This window comes from Colossoma macropomum, unplaced genomic scaffold, assembly GCF_904425465.1.
Source record: "Colossoma macropomum unplaced genomic scaffold, Colossoma_macropomum, whole genome shotgun sequence".
NCBI classification, from domain to species: Eukaryota; Metazoa; Chordata; class Actinopteri; order Characiformes; family Serrasalmidae; genus Colossoma; species Colossoma macropomum.
Window position 1 is genome coordinate 14,919,780 of NW_023494792.1, and position 21,923 is coordinate 14,941,702.

At 39.2% G+C, this 21,923-nt stretch overlaps 1 protein-coding gene across 3 annotated transcripts in view; it reads left to right on the top strand.

The window, feature by feature from the left end:
• The window catches only part of wasla (WASP like actin nucleation promoting factor a), a 23,639-nt gene continuing 1,716 nt past the window's right edge, over nucleotides 1-21,923 (top strand). The window contains exons 1-11 of one of the 3 annotated variants that reach the window (XM_036576150.1): nucleotides 1-427; nucleotides 4,457-4,591; nucleotides 5,133-5,219; nucleotides 6,401-6,497; nucleotides 7,473-7,496; nucleotides 13,463-13,643; nucleotides 14,295-14,337; nucleotides 15,163-15,316; nucleotides 17,584-17,601; nucleotides 19,716-20,248; nucleotides 21,677-21,785. In XM_036576150.1, coding sequence (XP_036432043.1) covers nucleotides 323-427; nucleotides 4,457-4,591; nucleotides 5,133-5,219; nucleotides 6,401-6,497; nucleotides 7,473-7,496; nucleotides 13,463-13,643; nucleotides 14,295-14,337; nucleotides 15,163-15,316; nucleotides 17,584-17,601; nucleotides 19,716-20,248; nucleotides 21,677-21,785 — 1,486 coding nt within the window. In that variant the 5' untranslated portion in view covers nucleotides 1-322. The remainder of the gene's footprint in view (nucleotides 428-4,456; nucleotides 4,592-5,132; nucleotides 5,220-6,400; nucleotides 6,498-7,472; nucleotides 7,497-13,462; nucleotides 13,644-14,294; nucleotides 14,338-15,162; nucleotides 15,317-17,583; nucleotides 17,602-19,715; nucleotides 20,249-21,676; nucleotides 21,786-21,923) is intronic. The other 2 variants (XM_036576152.1, XM_036576151.1) reach the window with 2 other exon arrangements.

Consider the following 21,923-nt stretch of genomic DNA (forward strand, 5'->3'; position numbering starts at 1 on the left):
TTCGCCGATGCTTCATCGGTCCATCCACCCCGCTGCCATGTTGGATTGAGGGATCGTTGTTGCTGTGGGAGTTCGGGATGAAAGTTTATATTGTGCAGTTTAGCGATTATTGACACCTTCAGACAGCCGTGTGTCCGCGGAGACGGAGGATTAGTTTCCGGAGAGCTCGTGCGGTGGGAGAAGACGGTCGCCGAAGCCTCTCTGTTTGCGGAGTGCGGTTTACAGGATGAGCCGAGTGCAGGCCATGATGACCAGTGATTGCACGTATTTTACATAAAGTACTCTTTCGGCAGACACCTGAAATAGTTGGCCTCTTGGCAATATGAGTGGACATCCGCCTCAGAGGAGGGTGGCCAATGTCGGCTCTTTGCTTCTCACCCCGCAAGAGAACGAGTGTCTCTTCAGCTACCTTGGCAGGAAATGCATCGTAAGTTTGTGTGTGCTCTCATGGCCATCCCGTGCTCGCAGGAGCTCAACTGAAAACCAGCCCCTCTGTTAAATGATTAAGCTCGCATACTGTACAGGGTGTCGCGGCTGAATGTTTACTCTGTCGCCTGAACCTGTGACAGCAATGCTAGTGTGGATGCTAACTAAGCCCGTGTGCGCCTGCGTTACATTAGGGCTGACTTTTAGGGAATACAGTCTTCCTCGACCAGGCTGCTTGCCATGGAATGTGAATTCCCGTTTGAGGTGTCCTGCTCTGATAGGGTGACAGAAGTATCACTCTTTTTTGAGTCTTTTTGAGTCTGCCACTGCTGGCAGTCATGCACAGCATCTTGAGCTGGGAGGGAGAAAGGACTGAAGGCTGTTTCCTTCAGGCGTCCAGGCCAGGCCTGGTTTGTTTACCACAGGCTGCAGCATCCTGTATCTAACGTGTCAAATGATCGGCAACGCCGCTGTAACTATTAGTGACTGTACCTGCTCAGAGTCCTGCAGTCGTTTGTTCATAACAAACTACTTGATAAGCTTTACAGGAGCTTCATGTAGAAATCTGAAAGAATCTACTTGCTTTCCTCTCTTTCCTGACGAGCTGAAAACTTAATATCTTGACAGAACATCACTTCAGCAATAGTAGTTTCAGCATTTCTCTTAACATTTTTTGTTTTGATACTGTTTGAAAGCATTTTTTCCAGTCATAATCTGAACCTTTTCTGTTCCACCTCTGTTCCAGTGGCTGCTTTTCTTTCTTTTTTTAAACTTTTGGCTACATATGGGTTATATATCCAAATGCTGCTCAAATTAAGCTTCGAGGAAACTTTTAGGGGTCGTGTTTTACGCTTGGGACTAATAACCCTGCTTGGGATTTGAACTATTTCCTGTCGTTGTCGCTGGCAGCGATAAATCACTCGCAGGGAAGCATTATCCGCTTACACTTCCTTTTTCCCAGTGACTGTACTAACATGAACAGGTAGAACTTGAGGATGAGGCACAGAGCTTTTCTGTGCTGAGGTGCATGCTGGCCAGGTTGAAGAGCAAGCCAGTGCTTCCACCGCTTTTTTGGGCTACGGAGCATTTTTTTTAAATCATTTTTTGAAATCCTTGTGCAGATCGGAGGTTGTGCTTAGTCTGCTGCACTGTGGCACAAATATTTTGAGAAGATGTTGAGCGAAAACTTTCATTAGACCCGTGAGGTAGAACATACCTTCATATTAAAGAAAATGACTGTTATTTGAGATAATATTTGACTCTGAGCTGAAGGCCCAGCATTAAAGGATGAGGCTATCTCTGTAATCTTGCTGCGAGAATTCAAATACAAATGCCTAATTGCAAATTGTGGGGTTACATAATGCCTCGGGTGCGGGGAATAAGCATAAGCATAAGCTTTGCTTTGTGAGCATGCAGAAATGTCCTAAAGTCCATGGCCTATGTGGCTTAGGCTAGTCTTGTTATGCTGACAGCGCTGGCTGTGTAGGCAAGCTATGAATGATCCTTTATTTACTTATTATTTCTAATTGACAATAACAGCTGACCACAGATTCTCAATTTCAAGCCCACCTAGATTACTTGTCCACACATGACTGGACTGAAGAGGGGATTGTCACTACAAGCGCAGTGTCTGCCTGAGAACGGCAGCCAAAGATCCAGGCCATAAAGTGGGCTTTCATAAAGGATAGCTGAATATGAGACATGGTGGCGGGGCCGATTTCCAGCAGTCATGGGTCCATTCATCGCTGTGTTCTGAACCGGCACCGCAGTCCGAGGGCAGAGAGTGGACGAAGTCCAATTCTCACAATGGGTGGGAGGGGTGGGTGTTTTGGGGGGTGTAGAGGGAGGCAGAGAGGAAGAGAGGGTGGAGAGAAAAGGGCAGTCAGGGACAGTTGTGCACAGTCAGCAGTCTTTATGGACAGGAAGTGAACTGATCTGCCTCTTCAACACCAACGTTTTTGCTTGAATGAATAAGAACGCTGAGCCAGTGCTGATCTGTGATCAGATTTCCATACCCCCCCCCACAACCTACAGCTTTAAATAGCCCAAGCTGGTGCTAGATTAGTGTAAAACAGCGTTTTCAGAGTGCAGTCTGTGTTAAATACAGATACTGTGTTCAGCATCCCCTTGATAATATGTCAGGTTTTCAATACGTTTTGAAGGTTACTGTTATGCAGTATAGCGTTATGTGCATTAACATTCAAAGAAATTCTGTATTTATAGAAATACTGAAAGTTTGTGCAGCATCACAGAGAAACCGTGCAAATCTCTTTGAACCTGTTGAACTTCCTCACCACCACGGGTCTGTGTAGATGCCTCACAGACCCATTTGCTTCACTGTTTTGAATCCTTGGAACTGACCAAGCTTCCCGTGACGTTTAGTTTAGTCAGAATTTTCTAATGCTGATAGTGCGGTTTTTTTAGCATGAGGAAGCAGTTTTTCCCTTTGAGGTGAAGAAAAGCTGTGTGTAGTTGATACTGCTGTTACTGACGTGGCAGTTTTGTGCATGGATTGAATTACCTTCTTATTTGTGTTAGTTAGCTGCCTGTTTTTTGTTATTTATGTGAGGCTATTTGAACAGCCAATTACACAAGTTATTGCCCTGTTAAACCTTTTAAGAATTAAAAACATTTTTAAGATGTTAAACAGTTTGACTTCTGACAGTTTTGGCTGTGTGTGTGTGTGTGTGTGTGTGTAAGCACACTTGTTCATGGAAAATATTTCATCTTCTCTGAGATCTTGGCTTCTTCCCCTTGACAGTATTGCCAAGAAGCTGGCCTATTTTTTCCTTTGGTAACCCGTGTCCTGGAGGAGCACTTACTGCTGCTCTCTGTCACATGGATGTAGTGCAGGCATGGTTAAAGCCTATGTAAACAGAAAAGTGAGAGGCGAGCTTGTGTTTTTAATGTAGTTTTTATTTCTGTATTATTTTAAGTTTCTCTGTATGATTTCAGTTTCAGTCAGTTTTAAGGGAGTATTTTCTTCCAGAATGTATATGTATGTATGTATGTATGTATGTATATAGATAGATAGATAGATAGATAGATAGATACAGATATATGTGCGCAAACATGCATACATACACACGCACACCTATATTCTGCACGTATTTACTTTCACCTTTTCATTCAATTCTTATTATTTATTTTATTTAGAGAAACATTGTTCAGTGTATCATGTTGCTGCCTTTGCAGAACCATCCTTTTCTCCAAAATAATCTTCTGGAGAGAAGTGAAACACTCGTAAAGTTCCTAGAGGATTTAAACAGGCAAACAGATTACAAGTTATGTAAAACCAAAAATAAAAAGCTAAGAACAGTTAAAAATTGAAGGAGAACTTGGAAGGAGCCTGAAACAGCCCAAATCTACACACACACTTATTTTCTCACAGATATTTAGAATTGTTGCTTAAAAGTAGTGCAGCATGCTTCTGACATATTGAAATTACTTTGATTTTTTTTTTCCGAGTCACATGATTAATTATTAATTTTGATTGACTATATTGTCAGTATTTCTTCAATGATGCATAATCACTACAGTCAAACTAAGTGGGAATGTGTGTGTGATTTGCAAGACTACTTGTGATTTGCTTGAATCCTTTTGAATATTAAGGTGGTAATTATACTGTACATGGTGCCATGTATGATGAGTAGTGTGTGACGTTTGAACTAAGTGCAACTAAATGCCAAGCAACTCTAGGCCATCTTGCAAAGACGGATGTTTTAGAAGCGTATTGTAGATATCAAAACCTTCTATCTCTGAAATAGTAACTCTATAGGAGAAGGAAGAGCATAAATATAAAGTCATTTTGGACTCTTTCTGCTGCTCTGTTCTTTATGAAATGCTCACACAATGTAAAGGGCAGCTGGCATTTTCAAATGGAAAAAAAAACACAAACCTCCCAAAAAAAGTAAAGTTTTGATATGGCTGCAACAATATATTATATATATATCTTAATCATCAATTTGAATTTGACATGAAGTTTGCAGGTTTGTATGTCTGACAGGTAGGTATTATTCTCTTTTGGCAGACTCTGTGTTCAGCAGTGGTCCAGGTGTATGCAGCAGACAGGGGCCCGTCCTGGACCAAAAGATGCTGCGGTGTGGCTTGCTTGGTGAAAGACAACCCACAGAGGTCTTATTTCATCCGTGTGTTTGATATCAAGGTGAGACAGCTGGTCATGCCTTCTCATGACCTGATGACCTTTAGCTCCTCTTAGTCCTGGGCAGTATGACTATGTTTATCGTTATCATGATCATTTATGTCACAGTATGTCCCACTGTGCTTTTCTGAGCATGGATGGATGTTGTCAGTATTTTAAGAACACTGAACAACTGTATGTGTTGTTACAAAGAGTATAGTCAGTCCTGTTTTATTGGATTTAGTGCAGTGCTGTATGTGAGATACTGAATGAATATATTTTGTGCTCACTTTGTGTTTTTGGTAGTATTGTTTTCATATGGCACTTGTTTTTGTCAGTTCCAACTTATTAACCCTGAAAACCCCACAATTTGCTTAGCATGTTAATTTTTTTTTGCCATATCACCCACTTCCAGTTCCTCTTGAGACATATATGTGAGTGTTCTGATATTGCTGATAATGGATTTAACATGCATACAAGAGAAAAGAGGTAGACAATTATAATAGTTCTTGTGGTTCTCCCATCATTTACCTCTAAAAGTATTTTGGTGTTTTCTTTCTTGCAGGATGGCAAACCTAAGTTTGAGCAGGAGCTCTACAATAATTTTCTAAGCAGTAGTTCCAGACCATACTTTATTGCATTCGCAGGAGACGTAAGTTCTTGTTAAAATTTCCAGTAGTATTTAATGAAATATTACCAAAAGGGAATCCTGTTCAGATAACATGGCATTTCATGTGAGTGATATGCAGCAGCTAGTTTGTAAGACACAGCTTCCGTGTGTGTGTGTGTGTGTGTGTGTGTGTGTGTGTGTGTGTGTGTGTGTGTGTGTGTGTTTAACAAGCAAGGTTAAGATAAAGCTAATAGCATTACTACTCAGTGATGACTAAGCAGAGCTCTGTGGTTCAGTGGTCTAATTTTTGTTTTATGTAGAAGGCCTGGTTTTGATCCTCATTTATTGTAGAAGTGAATTTAATATTTATTACTTAGGTGGTCTTTAACTAAACTTTTTTACTCACTTTGATGTTTTATTTCCGCGGGTTGGAAGCATTGATTGTCAGCAAGTTACATATTCAGATGATATCTTACATAATCTGTGGATGTGTTTTTGTTTGTCTTGAATGTTATTGTTCTGTTTTGTAGGGCACTCACCTGTTTACTAATAATTGTTGATACCATGAATTAAATCAATAAGTAGAATTTGTAAGATAGATATATATATATATGTGTGTGTGTGTGTGTGTGTGTGTGTGTGTGTGTGTGTGTGTGTATGTATAAAAAGAAACAAACAAACCATGTGTTCTTGTATAAGATGGCAGTAGTGTTATAGTGTTAATGTGTATGTTTTCAAAACTTGATGAGCTTGTTTTACTTATTTGATTTATTTATTTATTTTTATTTTTGTCATAACAGATTAGGTTTGAAACTATGCTCTAAAGCTGTGTTCCCTTCTGTGGTACAGTTGGAACGTGTCTTGGATATAATTTGCTAGATGTAATGCATATATGTAACTGTAAAATTAACCATTAATTTAAATTATGAAAATGTTTATCAAGTTATCAATACTTTTGTCCCAATTTGTTGATTATTCAGACTTACCTATTGTTCCAGCCTCACATTCCTAAAAAGTGATTTTTCCATAAGTTCTTTAGTAATGGTTGGCCATGATTATACACAGATGACAGAACCTTTTATAGGGTACTATACAGAAGCGTTTTTGCAGGGCGTGCATTATTTTACCACTGCTGTTGATCCGAAGTGGTCAAAATGTGCATCTCCAGTGATGAATGCATCTAAAAGCTAACTGCCTCTGTCTTTATTTTAATTTTTTTTTAGTCTTGTCAGATCGGCCTGAATTTTGCCAGTGAAGAGGAGGCAAAACGGTTCCGTGTTACGCTTAATGAACTGCTCAGCAGACGACAGAAGAAAACCGGTGAATATGCCTAGATTTTTAATTTTTTCAGTTCAGCTTTTTACATGACTAGAATTCCAACTAGACCACCTGTTGGTTGATAGCTGGTTGTCATATGTCACCACTTTTTCCAGATTTTAATTACATTTTCAAAATTCAGTGGCACATCTGCATGCACGGTATTAAGATGTTTGCTATGGATTTATTCGTTTATGTGTTATGATGTTAGAGACCGTAACAATGATTTCCTTTCAATTTCGTCTCTCTTCTGTGTCTTTTACAATGAAAACATTAGTGCTTCCTCTGTAGATCCTCTAGAAAGTACTTCATAGTGACCTTCTCCTCTCCATGATTCTGTCGTAAACAGTCTTGACTTGCTCTTTCTCTCTTCTGGCTTGTGTCCAGTACTTCCTACTCTGTTTTGCATGCTGGGCTTTGAAGTTTCAGGTTTTCTCTGTGTGGACTGACTTTCAAAGGGAACTTGGTGCTTACCATCACTCATCTCTCAATCTCTTTTCCCTTTCCCTAGCTCTTTACAGTTAGCATGTGGCATAATCGACAGCGTACTTAGTGAGGCATGAGAGCAGAGTGGTTTAACGTCATTTGTATTCACTTTCAATTAAAAAAAAAACAAAACAGTACACACTTTAAAAAGCAGTAGATCTCACTGTTCTTGTGAGTTGTTATGATGCGCATACATTGGAGGTGGGACTTGATCTTACCAGGTAAATGTTTTGCAGTGTTGATGCCAAAATATACACAGAAGGATTAAAGCAGTGCTCTATATGCATTAGAATCTCAGTGCTCAGGGGCTTAGCACACCTCAGCACCTTAGCTTAAGCTCCTCATTCCTGTCTGTCTGATCCTTTGCAAACTAACCTCACGAAAAAAACCCGACCTTTAATTCCCCTCTCCTCTTAGAATTTGCTCTCTCTTGCTATGCACTTCAGTTGAATTGGCAGCAGTATTTTAACAATGTTAATTTTGTTTTTGCAGAGAAAAGGCGTGATCCTCCAAATGGTATGTCTGCTAGTACTTACATTCAATGATCAATATCCTCTGACTTTATCGTTCAATTTGAGTAGCTCTCACTGTAGTTCCACATAAATTAGACTGTTCTTTCTCCTCCAAGAGAGGAGATAAAAATATACTGTTGTGTGCGCCTTCATGCACGAGGGCACAATTACTCATATGCATACTATACATGACCTAGATGAAAGTGTTCACCCTCTGTGTTGAACTTTGAGGCTGAAAACTAAAAGGCTACAGTCCTTCACCATATGTAAGCCACATTGCTCAGTCATTGTGACCATGTTTTATATGTATTTATAAAGTAACTTACATGTAGTCTGTCAGCCAAGACATTTGGTGTTCAAATTTAGTTTCTTTACTTTAGAACTAGAGCTTTGAGGCTAACATTGCTAACAAACTTTAGAACTCAGAAATCACCCAAATTGCCCAAATCAGTTCTGAAAAATACATAATCAGAACTTTTCTCAGCCTGTTCAGACCGCATCAAGGTCTTTGTCAAGTTCATAGACTAGTTGATGTGTTTTAGGAAAGATAAAACAAAACCACAGTGTGCAGCCAGTTCACAACATCAGGGCTGGTATTCGCAAAGCAGTTGTAAATTAGAGGACTGATCTTGGATCAGATTCCTCTGTAATTATGACGGGTTTTGTCACAAAAACTGATTCTAGATCAGCACTCGTATTCCTGAAGTGATTTACGTATGCAGACCCTGTTGTCTAAAAAAAGCTGCCAGCACTGTTTACCTTCATAACGAGGTTTTGGTTTTTATTTGTTTATTTATTTATTTTTATTTATTTATTTTTTTATATTGTCATACCGTGTCCTAAAACACAGACTAGTCTGTCCAACTAGAGAGAAGTTTTTGGGATATATTCATCGCACCAACCAGTATTTCGTGGCCATTGTTGTGGCCTAAAATCCTTATTTTTGCAGTGGCATTTGGGGCAAAATTTTTAAGTAGGGCTTTTTTAAGGGGGTGGTTGCAGTGTAGAAATGTGTGAAGATTGGGTCTTATTTATGATACATTTTAAACAAGTTAACACTTGTGTGGTGTTCATGTTTTTGTTACTCAGTGGGTCTGGTGGACCCACTGCATTATTGTTTTTTTTTAAATCAATACAGCCATAACAGCAAGTGGCCAGCGTAGCGTTTTCCTTTTGCAGCTGTATCCAGTCAGCAGGACAGAGTGAAGGGACACAGCACCTCCACACTTTTATTCCCTGCAGGTTCACCCCAACACCACATGTGTAATAAAAAGGTGTAGGGGGTGTACAGTGTGAAGTCATTGAAAATGTGTTATTTTATATGTTCTTCACAGAAAATGAGCAAAGGCCAAGGAATCGGGTTAAAATAATAATAAATCGCATCTTTTTTTTTTGTCTTTTGCTTGACATTGAAAATGGGTCCCACAGACCTGAGACAGCATATATAGCCTATTTAGTTTCTGTGAAAACAAACTGGAAATTAATCATGTAAAACACTTCTAAAGTCGTAAAGAGTTTTATGTCTAAATGATGTAATGAAGATTAGCTACACCAAGTGCTGATAAATTATCCACATGTACACTTTAAACATGTTCTCTAAATAAGCTTGGGAATGTTCAGGAAATCTGAGGAAATGTATTAATGTAAAGTATTTGGAGCATCCAGTAGCGCTGCGACCAATATAAATCCATCAACTAATGCGAATTGCATCAGTCAACACATTGCAAAAATGTCTGTCATCTGTATTGCTACGAAAGCCTCTGTCACAGCACTCTGAGCAGACAACTTCTTGGAAAAGACACGTTAGAGCGTTCACACAGACGTGCAGGTAGACAGTCAGAATGGAACTGACAAAATCACAATAGTTTTGGTGAGCTTAGCATAGATATCTGAGACTGTGTCTATATGTGGGCACAGTGGCTGAGACTGCAACCTCAGGCAAGTAGCGTAGACGCTGTGTGCATCGTTTTGAAATGCTACAAGGATTGGTTGAATTTGTTTGAATTGGTATGATGGCAAGATTGCAAAATCCTGGACGGTCTGATTTATAGAAAAGACTTGGGTGACTAATGACTTAATAACTTAAGAACAAAATGTGTCTTGGTTGCTTGACTACAACTGTGATATGTGGAAAAGTGTGTAAATTTGATTTTTTACTGAACTAATCTTTTAAGTGAAGTGCTTCATTTAAAAAAAAAAACTTATATTAAACCTAAATAGTTTTTAAATAAAAAATAAAAAATATGATCTTTATCACTATTTAACGATACTCAAGGTTTCAATATCAGTCATCTGAACTCGCTTTGCAGTGTGCCACAAATATATCAGAAATAGCTTAGCATGAACAGTTTTCCCCACCATAGCTTGTTTTCTGCATTAGAGCTCTAGCCTGACAACTCGGACTACTGTTGTTTCTTTGAAATGATGGCGTGCAGCTGTCATTTTGAATGATTTTTTCTGCTGCTGAATGTAAAGATACCACAGTAACAGCATTACGTTATACAGTATAGCTATTAGGTTCGGTGAGTAAATGATATTGTGCACCCCCTCAATAGGCTGATGCCAGTAATCTGCAATTACTTGAAAACTTCACAACAGATTCCCTGCAGGGACGTCTGCTCTGTCGTGTGTTCAGAATTTCTCAGAAAGTACAGAAAGTTTCTGAGAATGTACTGTACTGTACTGTGGTGTGTGTATGTGTGTATGTGTGTGTGTGTGGCAACGCATACTGCTCTTGGGAATTCAGTATTCCCATTCCCAACAGTTCTTTGTTTGCTGTTTTTGTTGTGTGCTGCCTTTTAGGCCAGGGCTTATTTGTAAAAGACATTTTTAATCTCAGTGTGATTACCCTGGTTAAATAAAGGTAAAGAAACATACTGTAGTGCTTCTCGAAAAGGTGGCGCCAAGAAAAAAAATCTTTTCCTTTTTATTAAATGGTTAAATGGTTGCAATTATGTAAGTGTTCAGCAGCTCATTTGAACATTCCCTTCTATTCCTGTTGGTATGGGCCATAGCTGACCAGAAAACCTTGAATGCTCTGTTGTGGATCCTGGTGGTGACGTTTTAAGCAGCGGGAGGGAATATGCGTGTTCATTTTGAGTTTAGAGTAGGGCATACACATGCACACATACATTTGTTAGAAATGACGCGTGCAGTTCCCAGCTGCAGCAGACATGTAATGCCTGAAGCAAATTTTAGAGCTTAAGTGGGATTAGCTGTGGTTTTAGTGATTTATGTAATATTCTGCAGCATTTGTAATTTATCAGGATTTGACGTGTGTGTAGCGCATTGGTCGACAGTGGGTTTGTCAAAACTGACTCCAAATGGTTTAGCATCTGTGTGGGCACAGGCGTCAATGAGAGTGTCTCTAAGAGCTGAGCCCTTTTACCCCGCAAGCATGTCCTTTGCTTAGCATGTAATTAGCTGGCAGTTTCTTCAGATATAAAGGTTTTTTGTGCTGGGCCAAGATGATGTTCTGCACGACTTTCCTGTCTGCCCCGTCTGAGGAGTTTTTAGAAAGTGTCTCCAAGCCCGATGGTTGCCTTGTGCCTCTGCACTGCGTGATGTTGTCAGGGGATGAGCTTTATTCACCTTTACCCCAGCCATGCCGGCCTGAGCTGTTGGCACAGCAAAGCGACAGATCATCCATTTTAACAGCAAGTGCGCTCCCAGAAGCTGCTTTGCCGTCAAAGAGGAATAGTGATGGAGATAGTAAGAAGAGAATCGTGCAGAACAGCCGAGGTAAGGGTCTGAGGCTGTGTGGTATGGATGTTGCGATGCATCGAAGAGTTCAGTCCAAGCATTTTCTGTTTAAATTACATGTCTCACAAACTTGCTGAAAAGTGAGTTTGTACTCTTAGACTGGAAAGTGGACTTGCAGAAAGGATTTGAATTATTTTCATAACTTTCTTGGCGAGTATGACCCTGGCATGAAAATAAACCAATGCTGTAGTACTTTCATTACTGTATTCATCCAATCTGCATGTCATCACTGTTATATTAAATCATTCTTGCTCCTTTTTTCTATTTCATGATGAATGGACCAACAGAAATCGTTCAAAATTAAGGCCATTACACACTGAATATGACAACACAGATAGTAACATATTCAGACACAATTTTTTGTATGCAGCAATTAAAAAAACAAAGATTTTGCCAAGTTTGCGCCATGACAAAAATGAACGAATGGGCAGAATGTCTTGTGTGAAGATATATTCTTTACGATTCACAAAACAGGTGTTGGATAGGCTACTTTCCATTTTAAAAAAGCGAAAGGAGAACTGTGAGAGTTTTACTGTGTCATTCAGCAGCTGGAGCTTTCACATATAGCTTGGATGTCCAGTTTGAGCCCCGTTTGAGCTGCTTTTGGAGATGCTTACATCATTTGTGAGGACAAATAATCCTTTACATGTTTCTGAAAAATTAGTAGTAGCTGCTCCAGCCGATTCATCATGTTGGTTGTCGCCATGCCAACAACGATGACTGGCTGGTGAGTTCATATTACCTGTGAAAGTTTGGAAAGATCAGACAAATTATGCATAAAATAGTGTTGCTTTTTTGCTGTCTGAAAAATTGCATTAAGTCTTCAATCATCAGTTATACACATTCGTTTAATGTACTGATGTCTGAATAAATTGCACACATAGTGTGTAAAGGCCTTAACTTAGAATAAAATTTTGTTACTGTAACCTACATTAAAATTAGGAAACTATTGTCGTTCTCCTGTGAGGTTACCATTTTGGAGATAAAACGTTTTGAAATGACCGCGATGATGTACATGCACTGTTGGCCAGTGATTGTTAAATTTGCCTTTACCATCAAGAGGATTTTGAATGTGGTCACACGGCTTTCGCTTTGAAGTTCACAGTGGGGAGTCTAGCTTAACCCTGGTTGAAAGGAGCTGATAACATTCAGAAAATTACAGTAATAGTACTGGTAATAATAATAATACATCTTAAAGGCTGTGTGTCTTCCTGATTTCTTCCTTTGGAATGAGCTTTGTCGATGTGGTGTTAATTCTGAATGAATGGAGGGTAATAATTAGATCTTATTTACTGAAGTGGTTTGCCTGCAGTCATGGATATGAGCCAAACTGCTTTTAGCTCACGGACTGTTATCTGTGGCTTCTGTTCGGTAATATGAATTGTGCATGTCAGCTCTTTGGTGCTTTTTTTTTAGGTTGCTGATAAATGCATCTGGCTTTGATGTTTTCTTTATAAAGTAGCAGGCTTTTATAGAAACATGGTTTATGCCCGAGGAATAGGCTTGTAACACCTATTTCAGAAACATCATACAAATACTGAAGGTGAAACTGGGCCCCAGTGCACTTTTCCGCATTCCACAAGTTAAAACCCACAAATCAACAAGACCTCAGCCAGTTCTGTTGCTTTTTTTTACTGTTGGAAACCAGTACTCTGAGTATTTCATGGTGTGTGAAGTTTTTAGTCATGATTGCGGTGGTCATTACTAAAATCAGCTTAATTAGGTCATGTTTGTTTGAGGCAGATAAACCATCTAAAGCATACTGAAAAGAATATATGTTTATGCAGTTGAACAAAGACTTTGCTGGTGAAAGGAGAGTAAAGCCTAATGGTTCATTCTGCTTTGTTCTAGCTCCTAATCACATTTTATATGTTACAAAGTGAATTCTTGGCAGCTAGGCTATTAACTTTCTGTAAGAGTGAGTAGAGTCCAATATGGTTTCAACTGAACGAGAAAACTAGAATTTCAGTACTTCAGAATTCTCAGCAGTGTGTGTGAGATACAGTGTTCGCTGTGAATGGCTTATGAAACACCCCCTCACTGTCCATGAATGGAAAGAATAAGCTGTTGTTGGCAACACAGATGCTTTGAGCTCAGCTAGCCGGCAGTATTGTCTTCGTGCTCAGCAGTATGTATAACAGATGTATGATTCCAAGGTTCTAGCTAACGGCTCCTTTTTGTGTGTCTTTTGGGTGGTAATGTGTCTAGGCCCCACGTTGCCAATGGCAACGGTGGACATCAAGAACCCGGAGATAAACAATGTGCGCTTCCACAACAATTCACACATGAACAACATGGTGCACAGTAGCCTTAACAAGAAGGAGAAAAAGGTTAAAGGCAAGAGGAAGAAACTGACAAAGGCAGACATCGGGACACCCAGCAATTTCCAGTAAGTTTTTTTTTTTCACCATGCTTTTTCAGGGCACCTTCTACATCAGCAAAGCATGATTAATGTGCATGTTAGGCCTTGCATGTACATCTGGTCTGCTTAAAGGTATCCTTGCCGAGTGTGCCACAATATACTGAGAAAGGAATTATGGTGTTTAACAGTTTTTACTCAACTGTCTGGGATCAGTAGATCATTTTTTCCTCTTAAAATTCTTTAGATTTTTTCCAGTGCCATTTTTGCTTTTGTCTTGAAGTTGATTTTTACCCTCTATTTAATTGTTGCCAGCAAAAATTACCTGTTTGATGAGATTTACAGGTGCTTTACCATTGCCTGTGTTTTGTTTTATGTGTTGGTAGCTATGTTTCCATTGACTTTGACTTTGAGGGAATTTCAAGCAGTAAAATGAAAATGTATAAGATTTTTTGATTTCCACATAACTTCCTGAAAATCATTTAATTTTATTATTTATTATTATTATTTCATGTGAGAGATCAGGATTATCTGCCTGAGCAGTTTGAGCAATTTCCATTCAGAAAAGCTGTAAATATTGTTAAAAATATCACTGCCAGTTTCCATTTTTTGTAAATAGAAACATTTGTATGGAATGTAGCCTGTGTGTACTAATATGGACTCTCATGTGTCTCTTCTTAGGCACATTGGCCATGTGGGCTGGGATCCGAACACAGGCTTTGACGTGAGTACCATTACAAGAGCTTATTCTGTCACTTGTCCTGACAGTCTCATACACATGCATACTGAAGTGGCTCTCATCAGAACACAATGCTGACCTGTGTGGCAGTGGCATGATAAGGCCTGAATGGCCTTGTGTTCACACAGGCTGCGCTAAAACATGATGCCGTCATGTAGCCTCTCATCCCACTCGGAAAATGTACTTCGGTCCTTTTTATGTTAGTCACATTCAGTGTAAATCAAGCTTTGCTTATTATACCTCATGTCTTTGTTATACGGTTGATGTTTAGGACATGTGGCCTGCAGAGCCAAAACATAGTGTTTCAAATAGAATGAGACATATGAAAAAGTGCACATTCATCATAGAAATACATTTATCCTAGAAGCATTGCACATACATACCACACCACGAGAATCTCTACCGTATTATTTATTGTTGTGTAATACAGAAATGTATCATTCACCGTTTTACCACAGGGTGTCAGGATTGGACTACATCAGGGGTCAAATGTTTACTTCAGCCAGTCAGTAATATCTGTTGAAATAAATCTGTAATGCTACCTTAGTAAATGTTTATTGATTTTAAATCTTTTTTTGGGTTTCATTGTGTCTGACACTTCTGTCAGTAACATTAGTAACACCTTCTGGTCAGTTTTTCTCTGTTACTGCTTCCTTATAGAATCACGCAGTTTGATATGTTGGAGTCAGACTGAACTGACATTGGAACAAACCAGTCTTTTGTAGATAAACATGAGATGGATCTACGCAATTGCTGTTTGTTCAAAATTGATACGAAAGAATCTGCTGACCTTATTATGCTCTTTTTCAGCTGAATAACTTGGACCCAGAGCTGAAGAACTTGTTTGACATGTGTGGCATCTCTGAAGCCCAGCTCAAAGACAAGGAAACATCTAAAGTGATTTATGACTTTATTGAGAAGAAGGGAGGCGTGGAGGCCGTGAAGAATGAGCTGAGAAGACAAGGTAAGCATTCACTATGGCTTGCTTATTTACTAGTTTGTTGCAGTAAAGGTTTAGCATCCCACATGATACATAAAATCAGGAGTAACCAAGAGGCACTGGGTCAGTCAGTTGAATAAATGATTGACAGTAGCATAAACCAGAGTCAAATACTTAAATCTTAAATGAGAGGCCTGTCTGAAGATGTTTGGAATGGGCTTGCAAGAGAAATAAATACGCTGATTTTTTTTCCATGAGCACATATAATCACAGTGTACCAAAAGTAATTCATTTTATTTTAAAATGAGAAAGGGTACAGATACAGTTGTCCGACGGAGTAGCTCATTAAAGAGCCTTTATCATTTTCTTGCATTTTCTATCTTTCTCCTGAGGTCCAATAGCAAATTTTGTGTGGTTTATGTAGTTACTATTTTTACATTATTTTCCAACCTCTCTTCATCAGTTAAAATAAAACAGGCTGTTTTTCTTACTGTGCCTTTATGACCTATATCTGTAAAGGATTTCTGTTCTGGTTGGTTACCCTGGGTTGTGCATCATTCTAAAAGAAGACTGAGCTGAAACGCTCCTTATAACTTCAGCGTGAATGGGCAGAATAGGTTGAACAAGCAGATTATATGCAAATCAAGGAGTTCAAAATGCTGTTCCTGCAGCTTAGTTTCCATTAATCTCATAGGGCCAGACGTGATTTCGTACTAAGAATCCTCACCTGGGCAAAACTTGTTAAACACTTGTTGCTGAATTGCAGCGATTTCGCCACAAACAAGGGTACCAGCCCCTCAAAAACCCACCCCAAATTTATCAAGTGCATGCTCTTTTTATGTCTGGCGTACAGTCAAAATACAAGCAAAGCTAGCTAGCGAAATGCTGTTGTTAGCGTACACTATTCTTCAAACTGGATATTTTAGAAATGCCCTTCAGTTAGGTTTGTCAGAGGTCTGCTCAGTGTGTAAAACACATTCAATGAAACCATTTCAAAAACGTTGGAGATGTTAGCACAAGAGAAGAGATTTGGCTTGTGTATCCTGCGGCCATCCCCCAGGCCCCGAGAGCCGCGAGAGCCGATAGGAAGGCGAGGGCTGAGCCGCACATGCTGAGGGCGGCATGTCATTGGGGCCCAGGGGACGGACAAGGGTACAGCTTGTTTGCCAACAAGATGTGGTAAAAAATTAGTTTACCAGACCTGGCCTGCTGTTTATAGCAGTGTAAATTATGAAGAATTATGATTTTAATTATATGTCCATTATTGTTCATGATAAAGGAGCAAGTTTATTTTTTAAATGCAAAAGGCATTCCAGCTACATATGCAGGTCACAGCACAGAAATGGACAAGAAAATAGCTTCTGGCAATTTGACAGACATATTCTGTCAGAGCCTTGTTGGAATAGCTGTGGACGAAGTTCATGCGAGTACATGAATTTATGGATTTTTAACGTTAGTGTTGTTTGGTGCAGATAATGAACGTATTTTTAACGTTACTTTTGTTTGGTGTGGACGGGTGCCCTTTTCTCAGGCTGTATAGTGGGCATGACGTCACTAACAGCACTTCGTTCAGCTCGAATACAAATCAGAGAGCTCATTTTTTTTGCAACATAGCTGCCAATTTTTCTGTGCTCCACTTGTATTGTCGCTGTTGTAAATTTAATGAAAAGTTAATGCATCCAGGTTTTTTTTAGGTAATCCAGGTTTTCTCCAACATGGAGAAAAGTACGACACATTTCCATAAATGGATTGTAAAGACTGTGGACAGTACATTTTGAAAAAAAAAATGTTTACATACATCAAATTCTTATGTACAGAGAATGCTGGAAAATTAGTTTCTTCATGAAATGGGCCCTTTAAGTGGCACAAGAAAGCAAAGACATAGGGTGGAAGATGTTTTTCTGTGGCTGGGTAACTGTCCATCTCCTGTTTCTTCCCGACACCTGAAAAAGTGCAGTGTACAGATGAACCTATAATGTTGTACCTCCTTTCTGTGCTGAGTCAAAATGTCACCTGATCTTATGTGCCTTCACACACTCACCAGTTGAACAAACACTTTAACTATTGAACATTGAATGCACGAGCCAGTTAAATGTTTACTGAGAGTTAAAACTTCCACCTCTTGTAGCTATTCTCTATGAATAATGCAAATAGAGGTTTCGAGAAAGATTCTGCTGCCTCTGAAGGCTTTTATTAATGTGACATTCTGTGAAATAATAGAATAAACAACTACACTATTTATGGCTCACTCCATGTTCAGTATTTGATACATTTATGTGATCTGCCTTTAGGTCCCCCCAGGTGGAGTGGTAGGTCTAGTCCTTTTGTTCTATCTGAAATCTGATTTGCATGCTGTAGGTGTTTGTTTGACCACTTAGATGATTAAAGTCGGTGTGCAGTGTTTTGGATGGCTTTGTTTTTGCTGGTTTTTGAATGACTTTGCAAATTGGCATATTTAATGGAGTGACTGAAAGAAATGATGCAGGTTTTTCAAAACTCTGTGTGTGTGTGTGTGTGTGTGAGACTATGTGTGCACCCTTATGTTTACTTATTGGATATAAAGAGTAAAAAAAGACTTGATGATAAAAATGGCAAAAAAATATGTAAATGCAAATAGAATTAAGTTATATGGCTGCTATTCCCATTTTTGCTCTGCCATAGTTATGAAACCTGACATAGGGCAGCAGGTACCAGTTGACTAATGAAGAAATTAATAACATACCTTTACCTTATTTACCCAATATTGGATGGGGAAACAGATGTAAGACGCCTGATGCTGTAATCAGTGTTTTCTGAGCTGTTATGTTTTCCAGTGTGTTCTGTCTCTGTACTCTTACAAACAGCAATGAGATGTTGCTCAACATCAAAAGATTTCTGTGAAGTTTTTTATGAATGTAATGAGAATTTTATTTTCTTGTACAGATTTGATGGAAACTCATCCTAATTATCTCACCCATATTTCTATTACAAGAGTTTTAAATGAACATTTATCTTCTAGTGCATGGATTTGTGTGAATTTAGTTTAAATAACCCCGAGATACTCATGAAAGAGTGAAGATCACAGATCACACTACAGAGAGAAGTGTCCTTGAAGCAGTGGTGCAGGTTGTCAGTAGGACTATTATCAGCAGTCTGTATGGTTATAGGATACCTCTGAGCCTGTAATTAGTATTTGGATGAGTCAGGAGTTTCTGCGGTCTGGGTGAACAATTTTGTGCGTCCTAATATAATCTCAAATCAGAATTAGATTTTGAGTTTAGCTCCCTCTGGTGGAAGCTATGGAGTCTTGGCTTCTGTTACTGTGCTATGCTAGTTGCCTGTTGTACTCACTTCAAAATAGGGCTGCATGATATGGACAAAATAATAGTATTGCACTTAAAAGCATTGCAATTGGGACATTCTAGCATTCCAGAGCTTTGATGCCCTGAAAATAAGCTTAAAATTGGAACAAACTACATAAATTTGATATGATGATTTTTTGCATTCCTAAATTAACTTACAAAATCTATGATAATTCTTTTTGAATTTTTATTTTAGTGATTTTTAGTGATGTCGTGGAAAAGCAGCGTATCAAAGCAGTGAAAATGTAGATGCTGAATGATCATTTTATAATTTTGCTGCTTGTTTTACAGTTTATATTGTAAAAGTACATTAAAAGTATTCTGTCTTAAGTGAAAATGATTATGAACATATATACATACAATTATGATATGTAAATACAATTAATGTGATGTTAGACACATTCTTTAAATATGATTGTTTTTTATATAAATAATTTTTCACTTACGTCTTGTATGGATATCTCAGAAACTCTTCACAGTAATTGAGATCTCTTTTTATATTTCCGATAAATTTGGCTAAAATGCTGACAGTTTTATGTGTCCCAAAAGGATTGTCAGTCGTGTTATACATGAAACAGTAAGTGATTTATTTATTTATTTTTTTTTGGTCAGTGGTGTTAGTCATTGGTATTGTTCAGTGTACCAGAATACATTTTACAGTTAAAATGTCAACATATCTCATTTGCCCCTGTAGTGGCAGAATGACCCAAAAAACTGAACAGTGTATGATCATACATTTATGGTAATCAGTAGTTTGACATGGTTAAAGATTGAGCTGCATTATTTTGATCAAACTGATTTTATTTTTGTTAGATGGAGTACTCCATTGCATCAGAACACCCACAGAAAGCCTGTAACTATGATTGGTCAAGATGGCAAGAGTAAAAACATTGTGGTTAAAGCACTTATTTGCATACTGCAGCCTTCTCTGATGTCAGTGTGACAAAAGCCAGTATTGTCATAATCATTAATGGACAATGTGTTATGCAGCCCTACTTGAGTGTGTTATAATTACATACATACACAAAACAGCAACAGTGACATACGAGTAATAATCCACTTGTTTCTTTTCCCTCCTTCAGCACCTCCACCTCCTCCATCACGTGGTGGTCCACCTCCCCCACCCCCTCCACACACTTCTGGACCTCCTCCTCCACCTCCCCCTGCCCGTGGACGAGGGGCCCCACCGCCCCCTCCACCTTCCAGGGCCCCAACATCTGCACCTCCTCCCCCTCCACCATCACGACAAGGCATGGGAGCCCCTCCACCCCCACCTCCAAGCAGAGGGCACCCACCTCCCCCTCCTCCTGCTCATGCCAGCATGCCACCCCAAGCTCCCCAATCTCATCCTCCACCCCCACCCCCTCCACCATCTGGAGGAAGCGCTCCTCCACCTCCTCCTCCTCCCCCACCTCCCCCTGGACCTCCACCCCCACCCGACATGGATGGCAGTGGGGAGTCAGTGCCTTCTCCTGTGGGGGGTAAATCAGCCCTGCTGGAGCAGATCAGAGAGGGCACTCAGCTGAGGAAGGTGGAGCAGAACAACAGGCCAGTGTCGTCCACGGGGCGCGACGCACTCCTTGACCAGATCCGACAGGGCATTCAGCTCAAAACGGTGAGCACTTTATGCTTCATTCTGAATGTTGCTGTTTTTCAACATCCAAATGCATGAACACATCGAAGACCATCTAAACAGAAGCCTGCACAAGTTGTCGTTATTTCATTCACCGATTGTAAAAGGAAAAAAAATGTTATTGAATTGTTGAAAATATTCGACATCTAATTTTAATCTCTACAAATCAAATAAATGCATTTATTGAAGCAGACTTGTTAAAACAAATATGTGTGATTATTTAAACACACATTCCAACTTCAGAGCCTGAGGCAGCTTGGTCAGCATTCACATGGCTAACTATAGAAGGAATGCAGATGAGAGATATTTACAAACCACTACTCAGACATTGCTGATCATAAGTAAACCAAACAACAGTTATATATTTCAGTCTGACAAGCCAGCACTTTATATATGGATTACTCTGTACAGTAGACGGTAATCGCAGTGCTGATACACACAGAAGATGGCGAAGTTGGCGAAAAGTGTTGCTGTTCAACCACGCCATTTAGACTGCTTTAACTCAGTGTGTTTGCATCTTAGCTCACCCACCAGTCACTCTCCGTTTACTCCTAAATAGACTGATATTATTATGATGATGAAGTGTCATGCAGGCTGTACTGAACTTGAACTCGCAAAATGCAAAAGCTGATCTGAGGCTGCAGTTTCCCTTAATGGCATCTCCTCCTCATACACAGAGCAGCAGTGAAGCTGTTGCCTCAGTAGCACTTTTGTGAGAAATAGTAAATATTTTATGAAAAATCATTCTCAAAATGTTTTCCAAAATGTAGGCTGTTTTTCTTTCTTTCAACAACAACCCTGTCACCCCCCAACACCCATAATTCTCACGAGCCTCTAGGTGTCTAGATATTGCAAATATTTCCTCTATAAGAAGTGTTCTATAGACACATACTTTTGCTAAGCTAATATTTCTGATATTTTTAATGTATTTACATTATATTTATTATTTTATGTTTGTATTTAAGAAGCTTAAATCGCTGAATCAAATCACAGTGATGACTGAAATCTTGCTTAATTTACAGAAATCACTTTCGAATCGAAACAGAAACCAAAAAAGTGTGAATCGGTTTGCTGTCAGCTCAATGATTCACACATCTGTGCTATAAAAATGTTCTTATAAGTGCAATAAAGTGCTTAATATGTTAATGTTCCTCTAATATTGAGTTATCCGACCACCTAGTAGTAAATCCATCGAATGCAGAACATCTAAAAAAAAATAATTAAACAAAGAAATGTAACAAAAGCTGTAGTGAACAGGAAAATAGAATTGCTCAAGATTGTTTACACAGGGAAGAATAAAACCTGCTGGATTTTAAGGCAAGTGCAAGACGGTTAGTGCATGTTACACATTAACATACAATTTAAAATAAAAAAAATAAAAATTACTTTTCTTTTTTCCTTTTTATCCAGGTATCAGAAAGTTCTGACTCGGGCCCACCAACTCCGGCTCCCTCGTCGGGCATAGTTGGAGCACTAATGGAGGTGATGCAGAAGAGGAGCAAAGCCATCCATTCCTCAGGTAAGAGTGGTCACTACAGTCATCTGTGATTTGGCTCTTTATGCCCACATGTTCCAGGCTTGAACCTTAACCGGTCTTAATGAGGAAAAAACATATCTGCAACCATACTAAAGTCAATTAATTGAGCTTTACTTATAT